At 38.3% G+C, this 17,050-nt stretch overlaps 1 protein-coding gene and 1 long non-coding RNA gene across 3 annotated transcripts; both read right to left on the bottom strand.

Annotated features, from left to right (window-relative positions):
- Positions 1-123: 123 nt before the first annotated feature.
- LOC108097617 (sushi, von Willebrand factor type A, EGF and pentraxin domain-containing protein 1) lies at positions 124-17,011 on the bottom strand. Its single transcript, XM_017200028.2, is given in 17 exon segments — positions 124-811; positions 882-1,406; positions 1,880-2,233; positions 2,499-2,611; positions 2,676-2,802; positions 2,870-3,049; positions 3,304-3,712; positions 3,773-3,858; positions 3,861-4,067; positions 4,476-4,652; positions 4,741-4,890; positions 5,689-5,841; positions 5,921-6,395; positions 7,234-7,496; positions 11,612-11,822; positions 16,004-16,116; positions 16,902-17,011. Coding segments are annotated over 16 exon segments (3,585 nt in total). The 5' UTR covers positions 16,025-16,116; positions 16,902-17,011; the 3' UTR covers positions 124-677.
- LOC122320902 lies at positions 11,831-13,619 on the bottom strand. 2 transcript variants are annotated; one of them, XR_006245903.1, is made up of 3 exons: positions 13,412-13,619; positions 13,071-13,199; positions 11,831-11,955 (listed from the first exon to the last, which is right to left on the bottom strand). It is a non-coding gene; the product is annotated as an uncharacterized LOC122320902 (long non-coding RNA). The 2 variants fall into 2 exon arrangements; XR_006245904.1 differs by lacking the exon at positions 11,831-11,955 and adding an exon at positions 11,971-12,080.
- Positions 17,012-17,050: the final 39 nt, after the last annotated feature.

Raw genomic sequence — 17,050 nt, 5'->3', positions numbered from 1 at the left:
TGAATGTTCCATGAACTATTGATTAAACAAGGCGCTGCCTCCCCATTTTCCATTTTCCGATTTCCGATTTCCAACTTACCTCAACAATGTTTCGCTTTCGCATTGAAAAACACACTTGACGAGTTTTGTCCATCAATCGTAATAAATTAGTCAACCACAATCGTTTAATTGTTCGTAAAATTAATGCTTTTTACACACATTGGCGAGTTCTTACACATTGCATAACAAAATAAAATTGTTCACTCTCTCTCTATCCTTCCTGTCTACTACATAATTAAAAAAAAATAATTTAAACAACACAAACACAAATACGTTTAGTTTGATTTCGAGCGAAAGCATACGAGAATATATGTATATCCTTGCTCCTGATCAAAGACTCCTACTTCGATTTCAGTACATTGGCTGCAGTGTAGGTACATTCAATTAGACATATGTTAATTTTATATATAGTAAGGGTATATAGTATGTAGAGTAGATAGACCTATATATAGATATATGGGGCTACGGTGCGTGTGCATCAAAGGCGGCCGAAAGTTGTTAGCTTTTGGCGAAACTACGAGTAACTCAAAACCTCCCTTAAACAATTAATATGTACAGTTATTAACACAAAACTAACGTTAAACGCTCGTTAATTATTATCTGCTGCTGCTGCTGCTATGCGGATCGTGGGACTATCTTTATCTCACGGATATCCCGTTGATGGTGATAACATTACTGGCCACCGGTTCGGGTTCATAGACCTCGTCATTTGTCCGCATTTCGTAGGGAGCATCGTAAAACTGCTCGTTTGGTATTTGATCGTAAATGTTTTCTACATAAATAAAATAAAAACAAATAAAATTAACTTGAGAAAATATTTTATATATATTTTCAATCCTCACCCGACCGATTGTTGTTCAGTCTTTCTCCGTTGCTGTTGGCATCTGCATTTCCGTTGGAATTATTCCGACCAGTGTTGCCTCCATGAAAAGTGTTGAATGTCGCCGAAGGATTGTTGTCCATGTGCATTCGATTGTTTGCCTCCAAGGTGGAGTAGGACATCACCGCCGCATTCCTTTCGTCCTTCGTCTCCGCCGCCTGGACATTTTCCGTATTTTTCACGGGTCTCGCCTTGTTGCGATACAGGAAAATCAAACCAAAAATCACGAGGAGAGCCACAATCACTGTGGCTCCAATTCCAACGCCCGTTCCCAATTCCGAGGATTCGTGACCCTCTGTCGTGGATAATTCACACCTGGGCTGCTTTCCACTCCAGGCTCCGTCCTCGGTGCACTTCCTCAGGTACTGACCGATCCGATTGTAGTTGGGAATGCAATGGTACTCCGCAGATCCCCCGTACAACGTCGAATCATTAACCACAATCACTCGACCGTTTTCAATCGCCAAAGGTCGTCCGCAATCGACAGCTGAGGAAATCGAGGGGAAAAGTTAGTCAACCGATTAAATACTTAAGCAGTGGCTTGAATCTCCCTTTATTCACCAAAAAAAAAGGTATAGAAAAATGTACACATATATAAATTATTTAACTTGTTTCCTAGTTAACTAGTTTGGTTAAATATGGTTTGGTAAAAGTAGTTTAACCAAATCAAGTTAAAGGTTTCCTTTTTGGCATTGTATTTTATAATGTGTGGGAAATTTCTTGAATGATAGTTCCCATTAGCTACTTAAAATAAAAACAATAGAAAGCTTAAAAGTTTGTTGACCTAAAACAAGAACCCACATAAATCTTTAGAAATGTGTTTTTCTAGTATGGCCAAATATGGACTAATACGATTTGGAGATAAATGCGAACTAATTAAACAAGTTTCATGGGAATTAAGTGACTCAAAATAAAGTAGTATTCAAATATATAGAGGTTGGAATAACATTCTTTACTTACGTCTGCAAGTGGGACTTTTTCCTGCCCATTTCCCATTTTTCAGGCAAACACGCGTGTCATTTCCCATCATGATTCTGCCTTTGGCGCACTTGAAAGTGGCCACGGATCCCACGGCTCTGGTTCCGGCATCCACGATCAGGTTCTCGCTGATATTTGGCGTATCGCAGACCACTTCCACGCACTCCGGAGCCTCGTGGCTCCAGTTTCCGTGCTCCGTGCACAATCGGCGGGAAACTCCGTTCAGTTTGAAGTTCACATTGCACTCGTAAAGGGCCGCCGCTCCATAGTAAGTGGCATTGGTGGCCAGGACCACCTTACCATTGCTGATGCCCTCCGGAGCACCACATTCCACATCTGAAAGGGTCAAATTGTTATTAAAAATAAATTTATTTAAATAAACGCCATATAAATTGTCTTTATCTTCATCACAAATAGAGCCAACCTTATTGGAAAAAGTTTAAATCTTTTTATATTTGTTTAGTAAAGATTCCTCATAGCAAAAATTTAAATAAATTATAATAAATTTCTTGTAGATATTACATTCAAATATAAGATAGAAAATTAAGAATTATTTTTAAATGTTAAAAGTAATTCTTCTTAATAAATTCCTTTTACTTACAAACACACTCCGGAATCGTTCCGCTCCATTGTCCACTGTCCGTGCAGGTGGCCAAAGCCTCTCCAACCATTTTGTAGCCCCGTTCACATCGGTACTTCGCCAGAGCGCCAATTCTATATACAAAAAATTCCCACATAAAATAAATAAATATATTACAAAATCAGGGGTTCCACTTACTTGTAGGTTTGAGCAGCATTTTGCGAAGATTCGGAGGTTCGAATGAGAGTGCGTCCGTACATTCGATCGTTTCCAGTGACGGAGAGCAAACTGTGGGCAGCCAACTTTGGTTCCGGGCAGCGAATCTCTGAAGTAATTTAATCATATATATATTTAGGTGATTAAAGAAAATGAACCTTATCATTAACCCTTACCTTCGCACTTGGGCGACGTGTCACTCCAGACCGCTGATTCCAGGCACTGTCGCTTCAGAACTCCACTGAGTTTATGGGATTGGGAACAACTGAAGACCACCTCCGATCCCACGTAGGTGGTATTGGTCACATACTTGTGACTGCCGAAGGGAATGGGCAGGATTTGACCACAGTCGATATCTATTTAACAAGAAATATTATTAGACTTAATCACTCACTAGCTTTTTTCTGTAACCCTCATAATGCCGCACCCTTTTTTTAATGGCAACATTCCGACACTTGCATTGTAATTTATTTTAATGTGTCGCATATTTAATTTATGTACCCTTCTTGTAGTTGAATCACACCGTATTATTTGAACTGAATTAAGTTATTTCTGGTGTACTATTTTAAGCACTCTTCCCAGCATAAATAAATTAAATTTAAGGACTTACATTCGCAGTAGGGCGCATCGGCACTCCACTCGCCGCTGTCCAAGCACTCGAGAACCGGAGTGCCGTGCATGATGTGACCGGGATCGCAGTTGTACTGGATCTTCGAGTGGACATTGTAGTCGTAGCCGATGACAAAGGAGCCCGCGGGAACGGGCGGAGTGTCACAGGTGACCAATTCGCAGACGGGCGCCTCCCCCGACCACTTGCCCTCGCGGGTACAGTAGAGCTCCGACTGGCCATCCAGCCAGTGATCCTCGTCGCACTCGTACTTCACCACAGAGTTAACCGTGGTTGTTCCGTTGAGAAGGATTGATATTCCCCGATTTGGTCGCGCTGGAGCTCCGCAATCCACGAATCTGCAAGAGGGAGTCTTACTCGACCACTCGCCTCCCAATCCGCAGGAGATTATCTAGTATACCAGATATTATATATATAAAAAGGTACGTAGAATTGAATGATCTCAACTTACCGCTTCGCCAACGAGAACATAGCCCGGTTCACAAACATAAGTGGCCGTGGATCCAGCTCTTTTGTCGTTGAACTTCACATTTCCCCGGTAATTGGTTGGGGATCTGGACACCAATCCACCAAACACTCCGGCTGCTTGCCACTCCATCCATCTAAGGCACAGGTTCGGTTCTCATTGCCAATTAGCGTGTAATTCTCGTGGCAACTATAGGTGGCCACCACTCCGAAACTCGTTCGCTCCTCCGACATGTGAATGGATCCGAACTTCAGTTCTGGCAAACTGCCACAATCCACATCTGTCAAAAAATAGGATAAAGTTTATAAAATAATTAAAGGAACTTTAAGATCACAATCTTTACATTTACAAATAGATTAAATGGCAAAAGACAAATTAGAGTTGAAGTAATTGTTGAAAGACAAATTAAGATTAATTAAGAACAACTTTTGTGAACTCCTCTTTGTATTAAATAAAGTATTTCAATCTTAAGTTTTAAGGTTATGGGGTTATGTTTTAGCATTTATGAGCTCTTCTTAGTACAAAGTTTTTTTTTTTTTTTGGTTTTTTAGTTCATTTGCATTAAGCTCGCAAGTTAATGGGATTATGTGTCGTTAAAATTGGCATAAAAAACGCAATTTTTTGCGCAGACCCCGGGCATTAATGCATTGGAGCAGCGAGATATTATTATTGCATAACATTTGCTCACATTTGCATGTCGGCGCCGAACCACTCCAGGTGCCATCGAGTCCGCACTCGCGTTCCGTTTGACCGAGCAGCGAATGGCCCTTGGGGCAATTGTATTGGATCTTCTCGCCGAGGGTGAACTTTTTGCCCGTGACAGTGGTGTTTTGCTGGGCATCCGGCGATCCGCAAGACAATGGAGCTGCCGGAAGAAGAGCAAACACAGAAATGGGAATGAAAAGAGTGGCTGAGTTTGTGGTGCTGACAAACGGGGGAATGGGAATGCCTACAGTGCTGACAGATGAAGTGCAAGTAGTCCAGGTTGCAGCCCACGTCGTTCCACAGCCAATTGCGTCCTCCGTCGAGCACCACGCAGTTCTGCTCCCCGTTGTAGTTGTTCGGCTGATCCTTGCCCCACGTGGGCTTCTGCACCACATCGCCTGCAATTGGAATCCGGAAGGAGGAAAGGTGGTGATCAGGTTTTCAAGTCGAAACGGAACCTGTCTTTCTTATGGCGGTGCAAAGATCAAAGCCATAAAAGCTTAGGCCTCACGAATGCATTATTAATACACAATAAATATAAAATAATGTAATACCATATTTTGTCAGAATATATATAACATATACATATAACATACACAATAAATATAAAATAATATAATACCATATATTGTCAGAATATATTAGAATTATCCATTACAATAACAACTTTAATCGCTTTTAACCGCTTTATATTTTAGATATTCTTTTCTTTGCCGTAAAAATAGGTTTCCTTATTTCATTTAATTTAATAATTAAAACTGTAGTTCTACAAATCGCTTTAAGATAAAAAAATCTCTTGCTTAGTCTTGCTAAGTGGTTTTTGAATTGGATCATTAAGCTTTATTAACGCTTAACAAAAGCGTCTACTGACAATATTGCAACTTCCGCTACACAATATACAAATTTCAATAAATTATAAAGATGAGCTATTAAGTAGCTTAAATATTTTTTTTTTCTGTTGCAATATTTTTTTGTATTTTAAAATCAACTTGGTAAACCCATTATAATACAAGTGAAAAGAAATTTTCAGAAGCCATTGACTCGAAAAAACCACAAGGAAAGTGATTAAAAATGTGCAAAGGCCACTGACATTGAGCCAATCAATTTCCCTCAATTTCCCAGCCATGATATAAATCTGCATATGCACATCTGGTGATCCCGACCATATAATTACGATATACACATTCCGGACTCACCGTTCACCCACTTCCAGGTACGCGACGTGATGCCCGGCTCCTTTTGGGCGCCGATCCAGACGAGCTGCGGCTTCAGTTCGCTCTTCCGGCGCTCCAACTCCGATAGGATGTACTGGCTGGTGGCGCCCCGAAAGTCGTGTACCAAGTCGCCACCTATCATTAGAGATTGGCAGGGGAGAGGGGGCGATTTACTGGCCACTAATCACGATCGAGAGACAACCGAGCAACTCACCTGTCTGCTTGCAAATGGTTTGCGCCTTGTCGAAGCTTTCTCCTTTTGTGATATGAAAGTCGTAGCAGGTTTTCGAGAATGTCGTCACCACGGTGTCCACGCCGAGTTTGGGACTCAGACACCGATCCACGGAGAACTCGTCGTTGGTGAAGGTCTCCACCTCGCAGAGGCTCAGGCTTCCCTCCACCCCCACCAACTGGATGGCCACGAACTGTCCAATCAGCGGACGGGCGCAGGTGAAGGTCTTCACAACGCCCTCGTCCAGGGTTCCCGGATACCAGGCACACAGCGGATTCCGCTGCAGGTCCGCACTGCTGTTCCCCACCCGGATCTCCAGATCCTGCAGCGGTTGGTGGCCGCAGCAGCCGCGTGTCGTGATCCGCACCACGTGCACCGCCTGCGGGGTCAAGAGGTCAACGCGCCACCACGGCGACGGCTCCTTCTGCGTCTCCGAGCACTCCTGCCCGTCCGGATTCTAAATAAAGATGTGTATGTAGTTAGCAAACTTAATTAGCTGATGTTAGTCCAAAGAAAGTAAGCTAAGAAACACAGACTCAAAATAAATGTTTGAACACCTACATACGTAACCCACATGGCGTATGAGTAATATTTATTTCTTTTACTTCTTAATACGAAATATTTTTTTAAAGAATGGGATGACTAATAGCAAACTCGGCTCATAGTTTTATGACCATTTTGCATAAAAAAAAATTGCTACCTAGAATTTAACACTTTTAGCAACAGCAAAAATATGTTTTCTTATTTAAATTTACCTTCAAGTTTACGCATAAAAATAATATTTTAATTTTGTTGGCAATTCATCAATACATTGATTAGTTTTTTATTGAAAACGAAACTCAGCAAAGACACCATAAACTGCATAATTTGATTTTGATTAATACAAATGACGTACAAGCTGACAAACCTTGACCTTTAGTTTTCATCGGAAATAAATGTGTTTAAAATTCAGTTTTTGCAAAAACAAAGCAGATAAAAGAAAACAAACAAACGTTTCTTAAACAGCAAAAAAAAAGCAAAGTTGCCCAATAATTAATTGTATATAATAATACCATATGACCTATGTCTTTTAAAATCAATAAAATGTTTATATTCCTTATAAAAATGGCATTTAAAGCTCAGCTTACAAAATTCAAAAACAAATACCATAATTTAGGAATCACTTTTAAGTGGGTAGTTAAAACTTAACAGGTTGGTTATTAACCTGCTTTGGTGTATTAAATGACTAACATTTAGTAATGTTATAAAATATGTATATTTTTTATATTATTGTTAAATACATAAGGAGGACTCACCTTATTCCCCGGCTTGCCATCGTTGGCGTAGCTGGCAGGACCGCTCCGCGTGTAGGAGCTCTGGTTGACCGGCTTGCGGTAGGCGACGTTGACCCCGCAGAAGGGCAGCTCCCGCTCCCAGCCCCTCTGGGGGTCACATCTCACCGTTGGGGAGCCGAACAGCTCGTAGCCGGCGTCGCATTCGTAGTGCGCCTCCGCAATTTGCGAGTCGGCGGTGACGGTTCGCACCTTGGCATTCAGCGGCACCGCCGGCGGACCGCAAACTGAAATCAACAGCAATAAACACAAAGTATAATGCAAAATGATATATAACGTGAAAGGTTTTCAGTTTTAAGCCCGAGCATCTAAGCTGTGCAATCCACTCAGCCTCGCAATCAAGTTTTCTTCGCGAAACAAAAAACTGGATTAGTAACATATACTCCACACAATATTATTTAACATTTTTAAATACCCTAAGAAATTTCATAAAGTTATCAAAGATAGAAATAAAACTAATTTGGAAATACAAGTTTGAAAAATAAATAAATTAGACAAGCAAATTGTAACTTTTCATTTTGTATCCATTACAATTAATTAATTACAATTATTAAACTTATTCTTATATGATCATGATATACATTTAATTTATATGAAAGATAAAATAAAACATTTCAGATCTTTGCTTAATTGCTTAACTAATTTTTATTTAAGCTGTAAGGGTATATAAAATTCCCGTAAGGCAAACTTTGTTTTCTTCCTCATTAGATAAGATTTATAGCAAAAAGTAATTCTGTACAAAAAACACTAACCTTAAAGGGTGCCAAAATGACATTTAAACCAATCTACATATGGAAGAGAATTCCCTTGCAGTTTGCTCAAAAAAAAAGAAAATATATTTCGAGCACAGGGAGTTGAATAAACCAGTTGAAGTGTCTGAGTTTCGGAGCTCGCCAAACGATTCCTTATATAGAAGGACGCAAGAAATCTTGTATTTTAGTGGCTTTTTTTTCTGCGTGGGTATTTTCCCTATCTCTCACCTTTGTTCTCCAGCTAAACTCCCGATCCATTCAAGAAAATGGTTATTTTATAAACGAACAATTTGAGCTAAGAACTTGGGAAAAGTGTTTTTCCTATTCCCATCATGAATATGCAATAGTAAAGCCCATGGGTATTTTCTAAAATTCCATCTTCTCACAATTGTTTCGCCGCCTAAATAGTGAGCATAATAGTGAGCCTATTCTCAAAAAAAAAAAGTCTACATAGTTATGTGTATTTGGGCCTCGGTAATTTCATTAAGAATAAAGTGGCAATTAGTGGCCGAAACAGCGGAGAGCGAAAAGCGGTCGGCAAACATGTTTTGGCCAAGTTAAAGGGCAGGCTAAAACAACACAAAAAACACAAAACTCCGTTTGTCGCCAAGGAGAACACCGTTTTCTGAGCCAAAAAGCGATTACGAAACGCGGAGTGAGCTTTGTGGCCCAGTTATTTGCCTGCTTTTTTTTTTTTTTTTGGTATTTGTTGGGGTTTATTTTTGTACTTAACTCTCACAAAGAGATGCACATATAAAAGGAATTTATTTAAATGTAAGGCTTAAAAAGCTGCCAACCGAAAATTGTTTGATCCTCCCACTTTAAACTCTTTATATTTACAAAGATACAATTTATAATCAAGGTTCATAAATATACACTTATTACCTAACCAAAAACAAAATTAAAAACAATTAGATATTTTCCTTTTTTTTTTGGAGAAGCCAACGCTTTTGCTGAGAATTTTGCATATGTACAAATGTTATTTAAATGGAAGATTGGCCTGAAAACTAAGCCGTCAATATTTTGTTGGCCTGCAGCTGTTGATGTCAGTCATGAATTTGGCAATAAAGAAACAGCTGCGCTAGCTGACACGATGATGTTATTTTTTCCCAACCGCCAAAAAGCCGTTATTGTTATGAGTTTCGGATCGCAGTCATCCGGTTTTACTGGTGTCAATGATCTTCCTACACACTCCCAGCAATTCAGCAATTCAGCAATTCAACCAACCAACCAACCAACCAAACAGCCATCCTCCCTCCACCCAAAAGGCGAATTTTCGGAAGGGTGTGGACCTGGCAGCCTAAACAAAATAAATGAAATATTTCCTACAGACTCACAGAATGCAAAAAAAAACGACATTTTTGTGAGAGAACCCTAAAAATTAAGTGAAACCTTTTTTATGGCTAGCCTTTGATCTTCAGACAGTGGGAAAATATGATTTTAAACAAGGATATATAAATATATCAGTAGATATAAAAAAAATATTGTAATAAACTTTTAGGCAAAATGTACAATTTTTTTCTTTAGGGTTTTTCTAGCTAATTGACAAAAAACGTACACAAATATATTCAATTTATTTTAAATAAAAGGAAACATATTTTACACGCCTAGGATCTAAGAAAAACTATTCTTAAAATGATTAGGTAAGTTAGTAAATAAAACATATTATTCATAAAACATTTAGGTAAGTTAGTAAATAAAACATATTATAGAGAAGTAGGAGAAGTGTTTCCTTTATGATACTTTTATAAAATAATTTTCATTAACATTTATTGTGTTTTGCAATGTTGCAACCAGAAATTTTATTTAAAAATTATTTTCAATTCCACTATGCAGTGTTTCCAAAACTAGTTTATTTCTCTTCCCTTGGGACCAATCGTTATTTATGAGCTAAATAAAACTTAATCCATTCGGGACACCCATTCAAGGTCCTATAAAAAAAAAACCATTCAAAGTGTTACATACATGATGCAAATAAAATCACGAAACACATTTCGCACGACCTCGAAGAACTCGAGAACTACAGAATATTTCAAAACATCCTTTGTACCAATAATATATTCAACAGCTTGTGGGTAAAATAAGCGAGAATATATATGTTTCTGTAGAATGTAAATCACGATTTGTTTTATAACCCAACGATTGGCTTGCAAAATCCAAAAAAGCGAATAGCTGTTGTAAGCTAAATGCCCAAAATGCGAATCGCTTGCAGAAGATGGCAAAAGCGTTTTTTTCTTCTTTTTTTTTTTTGTCGATATCGGTTGGGCATTATTGTGGTATATAAGTATAAACATATATATATATATATTGTGGCGGCATTAGAAAGGTGGCCCGGATTGCCGAATGTGACAACATCGGGAGGCGATCATCAGGGGGAAATTGTAATTTGAGGCACGTCGGAGGGCGCAATACCTGTACCTCCAGTCGGCTAACAAAATGCGGTGAAATGTACTAACGCAATCACGTACTTGCAAGACTTAACCAACTTTACCAACCAACCATCCAATGACAACGACCTGAACTTGTGAAACTTTGGGGCCAAGAATGTCACCAGCCGCCAAGTGGCTTCCCCAAAGACAACAATGTCCAAGAGTCTTTCATACATAAAGTATAGTATGGCATAGTATACGATATATAGGTATATAAACATCAACATCGTAGAAGTCGTTCAACCACTGAACTCGGAACTGGGAAACTTTCACTGCTTCAGCTCCAGCTGGCTGGCTGGCCACTTCTTGGCTTCTTTTCGGCCCCTCCTTCGATTTGACCCAAAAGTGTTAGCCCCGTTTGTTCCCTTCGAAATGAGAAAATAGGCCAAAACGATCAGCGGCTGGCGATTTGTGCTTCGAAGTCAATCTCTGCACTTCTTCCACGGGATTTGTGTAATTGCGCTCGCTTACGAGCGAAACGTTTTTCTTTTTAATGGCGATCATCAAAGATTCCGATGTGTATAAACCAGTTTACATATTAAAAGAACAAATAGTTAACGTATTTTTCGGGGTTTAGCCGGCATAAAAGATCTAAGCTTGTGGTAAAATTGTTTATGCTTAAGTTGGTTTTCCGGTTGCAAATAAATTTAACGAATTTATTCTGGATTTTAAGAAAACCCAAATAAATAGTTTAATAAATCAATGTTTTTTTTTCTGTTTAAGAACTAACTAGTAATAACTCCTATAATAACTAATTACAAATATTTAAGCATTTCTTCTACCCTAATCAATTTGAGAATGCACTTTGTAATAACTTTTCTCATGCAACAAATCGAATTGATCGATGAGCTTATATTAAAATATGTATAAATCAGAATGCATTTTTCGAGGCAGGTGGTTTTATCCCACGACCCAAGAATGACTTAGCCAAACGACTAAAAACATTCTCACGATTGGTGACCCCATTTAAAAGGCGCTAATTGGAAAAAAAAAAAAAAAATAAAGAAAAAAAAAATGGAGTGCATAAACGCGGCGTAGAGTTGTACTCCAAATATTGGGGTCAATACTACGGGATGTGTTTTTTGAAATTACCACGCTGGATGTGGATGTTGGATGTGGATATATGTAGATAGGTGGATATATAGATGTGGTTGAACTTACTTTGGCAATTTCCAGCTGTGCTTAAAGCCACCAGCAGTATTGTAATGAGGGGCATTGCATTCGAAAGAGTCATGGCTCTTTTGGTAGCCAACAATAAGTTGCAGCAAAACAATGTTTGCCGTTGGCAGCTAATCATTTTCCTGCTGCCGCAGTATATATATATATATATATACGTGTATATCCGATGCTGCCGGAGTTGGAGATGATGATGCTGTTGATTATAGATGCTGATTAGCTGAGAGGTTTTACAGGTGTTTGTTTTTGTTTTCGTTGTTGTTGTTGTTGTTGTTTCTTGTTGCGTTTGTTGCCTTTGTGGCATCACGAGCGATTAATTTATGCATGCACTTGTCGATTAATTATATATTTTAAAATCATATATGCACATGTATGTATGTATGTATGTATGTATGTATGTATGTATGGCGTGACTGCGAGGTTTCACTTTGCATTCACACTGAATTTCCACCGCCTAATTATGATGTTTTCATATTACTGCACTGCATATTGCATTAAAGCCATTCGCACACTATGATAATAGTCGTGTAAATCGCACAAGATCACAAGATATTAATGCCTAAACTCGTCGGACGTTGACTCCTCCCTCAACCTGTCCGCAGATTCCGAAGTCGAGACAACTTTCCTAGGTTCCCACTATACTATTCATACACCACATACTATATATATATACACTACATATATATACATATATCTGACCACTCGATTCGATTCAGTAGTTCCCATTCGATTGCCTCGATTGGAAAAGTAAAAGTAAACTTTAAATGGCTTCCCTTTTCAGGGGGCTGGCTTGAATATTCAAAAGAATAATAAGCGGAGTGCAGACAGCAACAAATAAAACAGAGAGTAACAACAAAAAAATGGGGAAAAAAAAAAGAAAAAAAGAGGGAAAAACAAATGAAATTGCCCGAGGGCGAGTGTTACTTTTTGGTGTTGCTTTCAAGGTTGGCTACCACAACTTAAAGCCGTGTTTTATAGTTTATAACTATATATGCAGTATAGATCGGGAACTAATGCTGCCAGCAGAACCCACTTTTTTTACATTTCGGTTTCACTTTGCCCGGGGGACTCGAAATCCGGGGACTGTTGACCATCCGGTGTGTGTAAGCAACTTTCTTAAGAGCGTTTTATATACGAGTATTTATATATATATGTACATATATTATATCTTTCACTAATTATCGGCTACTGCCTGAGGCGCTGGAAGAGCTAGGAAAGTTTCGGTTTTGGCTTTGGCTTGGGCACTCTAATTCGATATCGGTGGTGCTAATTTGAACCGTGTGTGAAAGTACACGATGCTGGCGAACTAGAAATATTGGGGCACACACACACACACACACACACAACACACACACACACACACTAACTCAATCACAATCACTCGAGATCGAAAGACTTGTACGATCCGAAAACGTTCCCGATTTTATTTGCATATACAACGTACCGAATCGTGAATGGTTAACATTCATATATGAGCATGATTCAATATGACCGGATTCAGATATTTTTTTTTTCAGCTGCTTTTTTTCTGTTTTTTTTTTTTTTTTTTTGTTTCTGATCTGGGTGGGTGGCTCTGTAAGACAAGCGCAAAAACTCACTCAATTCAATCTGACCAGTTCGCACAGAAATAGTATAAGTAGTATAAGTAGAAAATAAAGCCACTAAAACAAAAAACCACATAAACAAAAAGAGTTAAGCCTTCGCAGCGCGGCTTATGTTGCACGTTGGCGAGTTAAGTTAAGAAAAAAAAAATGGTAAGAAACAAAAAAAAATATGAATGGCTACCTATGAACGTGAACTTATTTCTCGTTTGGGCGACCTGGCTGCATTTGCGCGAAGTTAACTGCAACGGCGAGAAACAGTAACAGAAAACCCGACAGTAAACCCCAAACAGAAACCGAAACCCAAACCGATTCCGATAAAACCGAAAACCGTATGAGAAGAAACCCGCCGCTTTCCGATCCGATCCGTAACTCCCAGCACGTCTGCTCGGAATGAAAGTTGACTTATAACTGGTTTTACTGTCTCACAGAAGTTCGCACCGAACTCTACACCATTATGCCAAGCCAAGCCAAGCCAAGCCAAGCCAAGCCAACTCTGGCCAAAGCTGAGCCGAGTCCATTCGGATGCCGACTCGGCTCGCCACGACAATCCACGATCCCGAAAAGATCCGAACTGCGCCGACTACTCGGTACTCGGACTCGGTATCGAATACTGGGTACTCGGTGCTGCGCATGTGCAACGGCGAGCGCATGAGGCGACTCAGAAACTTGGCCAAAACACCATGGGGCGAGCAGCTACATTTTTGGTTTTTTTTTCATATAACCATAAATAGTTCGAAGAATTTTTAAGGGTTTTTGTTTAGACAAATTCAAATTATTTTAGAAGTTATAGCACTTAGAAGTGGAAAGTTTATTTAAGACACCTTTCCTACTGTAAGTTAGGAAGATGACTTTTTCAAATCAATTTTATTATAAGAAGCTCTTAAAAGCATTTCATTATTTTTAGATTTAAGAATTTTTTTTAGTGAGACATTTTAATGCAAATTTCTTTACTTTTTACCATCTGACAAAAGCTTAAGAACCTAAAACTGGCAATCCAAAAAGTTTTATGCACTTATCTTTCACAATAACCAATTCAACTTGACCGTGCCAATGGCATCGATAAAAAGCGAAGGAACCCGTCTGATATAAACGATTTTCGAACATAATTGCCTGCAGATAACGAATGACGATTGTAGCTATCTTTCAAATTGAGCCAGCTAAACATTTTGGCCATCAAATGTGGTCTTTGCACCCATTGTGCACCGCGGACAACATAAGGTTGATTGGTCGGTTGGCTGCTTGGCTGACCGATCGCCTTTACACTTGACAAACAGACAAACAAACATTTTAAAATGTATACATTTTCCCAATATTGTTAAAAAAAAAAAAAATAGCAAACATTTTGTGCGCTTTTCCCCAGTTATTTTCTTTTCACGCAAAATGCATTAGGAACCGCTGATGTTCTCCCACAGTTATCTTATCACTCGGATCCGAAAGCAACCTTAATTATTATTCTTGGCTCTCAAACCGGTTATGAAACGAAAGTTATTTAATTGTCTCAAACCAGAAAAGATATATATATTATATATCAGAGATTAATTTGATTACACATGCTGTTATAATTTTGACACTGCTCTTGTGTTTGACCAAATCAAGTAAATCAATCAAGTGGGAATTTCATGAGCTTTGGTGAATCATTGCCAATAAATATAGAGTAACAAGAAATACACCTTTTTGTACTTTTTACTTCTAGTTAATTTAGTTTTTAATGCTAATGGGTAAGGTAAAAATATATTTTAAAATAATTATGTTGTATAAAAATGTTGATTTTAAGTATTCTACTTGTTGTATGCATTTGAAAATCAACAAGATCAGCAAATTTTTGAAATGTGTCCTATTTAAAATTCCAAAAAAAAAGTGTATATATTTTTTTTAAGTGTGGTGGACTTATTTACCGCTCGACGAATGGCGGACGGTAGTTCGGTTTGTTTTCGCTGGTCTGTCATGGTGGCGTTGTTGCCGACGCGAAATACAATATGCGCAATCGCAAAGGCTTTACACAACCCGCTCGCGAGTCGATTTGAGCGTTCCATATGCTGCCCTCTGCGGAAGGCTTACCCTGTCTATTGTACTAATTTCCATAAACACCACCCTTCTCGAAATTCTAGTTCCCAGATGCTCACAATGCATCTACAATTGTATATCCTTCTGTTTTCAAATCTTTTAGATTGCTTTAAAACTGCTTAATATATTTTATATACATTTTTTATATTTTGAAATATGTATATGTATGTATTTTCGTATCATATATTTGCACATGGCCAAATGAGGAGCGTGCAAAATTGTACCGCCAAAAATTTGTTTACTATGAAAAATTTGTGTAAATTTTGCAATTAGCGGGGGCGAAAAGGCGCGTGACCAAAATCGGAAATTAACTTGATTTATGTTTGCATCACGAGATCATTAATAATAGATCTCCCAACTCTGAATGCTAATTTCGAATATGAAAACTTACTAGATAAAAGTTACGATACGAATGCAAACGAAATAAAAGAAAATGTTTGTAATTAATTCAAGGGTATTCCAACTTTGCCTTAACAAAACTAGTTTCCTTTCTTTTAGTTTTTCTTTCATGGTTTTTTTTTCTGTAATTTTGCTGGCCAGTTCGATCCCGGTGAATGAAAGAAGTAAGCCAATAACACCCGTACTAAAACTGGATCACAATAAGTTCTGTTTGATGCCGATAATTGACATTTCCACTCGGTTCTAAGCCGTCAACTGTGGCCAATAGTAGTTACAAGTAAAAAGTTATTAACCGATTACCTTTTCATACCTTTCCAATTTTGAGGTCCATGTACCGCAATTCGAACTAAGTTTTTGGCAAAACTAAGCGTCTTTGAAAAAGACATAAAATCGCATCGAATTTTAAGATCTCCGTTGCTTCGACTGCGAATACCGGAAAAGGAAAGAAAAAGTCAGGTTTGTAAGTTAAGGTTTTTTCGCCGATTTATGTGGGAAGCGGGTCTTTTGGGTATTATTTTTGTAGTCTCTAGCTGTCATTAAAAAAAAAAAAACATTTACAGTTCATTCTGTCTCAATCAACCATTGCGCATGATTGACAATTTATTATTCCGCAATGTTTCGCAAAGTGCATTGGACCGTTGGCCAGGCTTTTGTCGTCATCTTCAGCCGCCTTTGCCTTTTTTCCCAGCTGACGTCAGTTTATGGGCCTTTGGGCCAACTTTGCAATGCTTCAGTTGGTAAATTATTATTTAACATTTTTACCTATGATATAACTGAATTAACTGCTAAATGCAAAGACAACTGAAAAGCAATTCCACGGTCTTGAAATAGAGGGCCAAAAAGGAGAGCAAGAAAAACATAGTACACATTCAAAATCAACGTCTTAAGTTAGTCGGTCTTGCTAACTTGAGCAAAAGCTTTTGAATGCTAAACAATGGAAACGAAAAGCTATAAAGCGAAAAGCTTGATTTCTTGTAATTTAAGATATAAACAAATATTGTTCTGGTAACTAGATATATTTTTGCATTATAGAATAACTAAAAAATTAAGCTGGGTTTTGAATATATTCTCATAACGATGTATTACGAAACGATCGCAAGCTTAAAACAAGATTTTAATATATTTTAATTAATTAATTAAAGATGTCTTTAATTTTTTTTATAGATATTTCTTGAATTTGAAACATATTTTTAAGCTATACTTCTCACCTGCTTTCAACCTTGGCTTTAAACTCCCCATTTCTTCTCTCAGTGCACTGGCGATCTCAGCTTGGTTTTGTTTTTGGGGGAGAGTGAAGAGAGAGAGAGCGAGAAGTTGGAGAGTACCTGTGTGCTCAGGTACGTTTATATGGCGCTTG

The sequence above is a fragment of the Drosophila ficusphila genome, unplaced genomic scaffold (assembly GCF_018152265.1).
Source record: "Drosophila ficusphila isolate 14025-0441.05 unplaced genomic scaffold, ASM1815226v1 contig_197, whole genome shotgun sequence".
Lineage (NCBI taxonomy): Eukaryota > Metazoa > Arthropoda > Insecta > Diptera > Drosophilidae > Drosophila > Drosophila ficusphila.
This window is presented reverse-complemented; position numbering and strand designations above follow the sequence as displayed.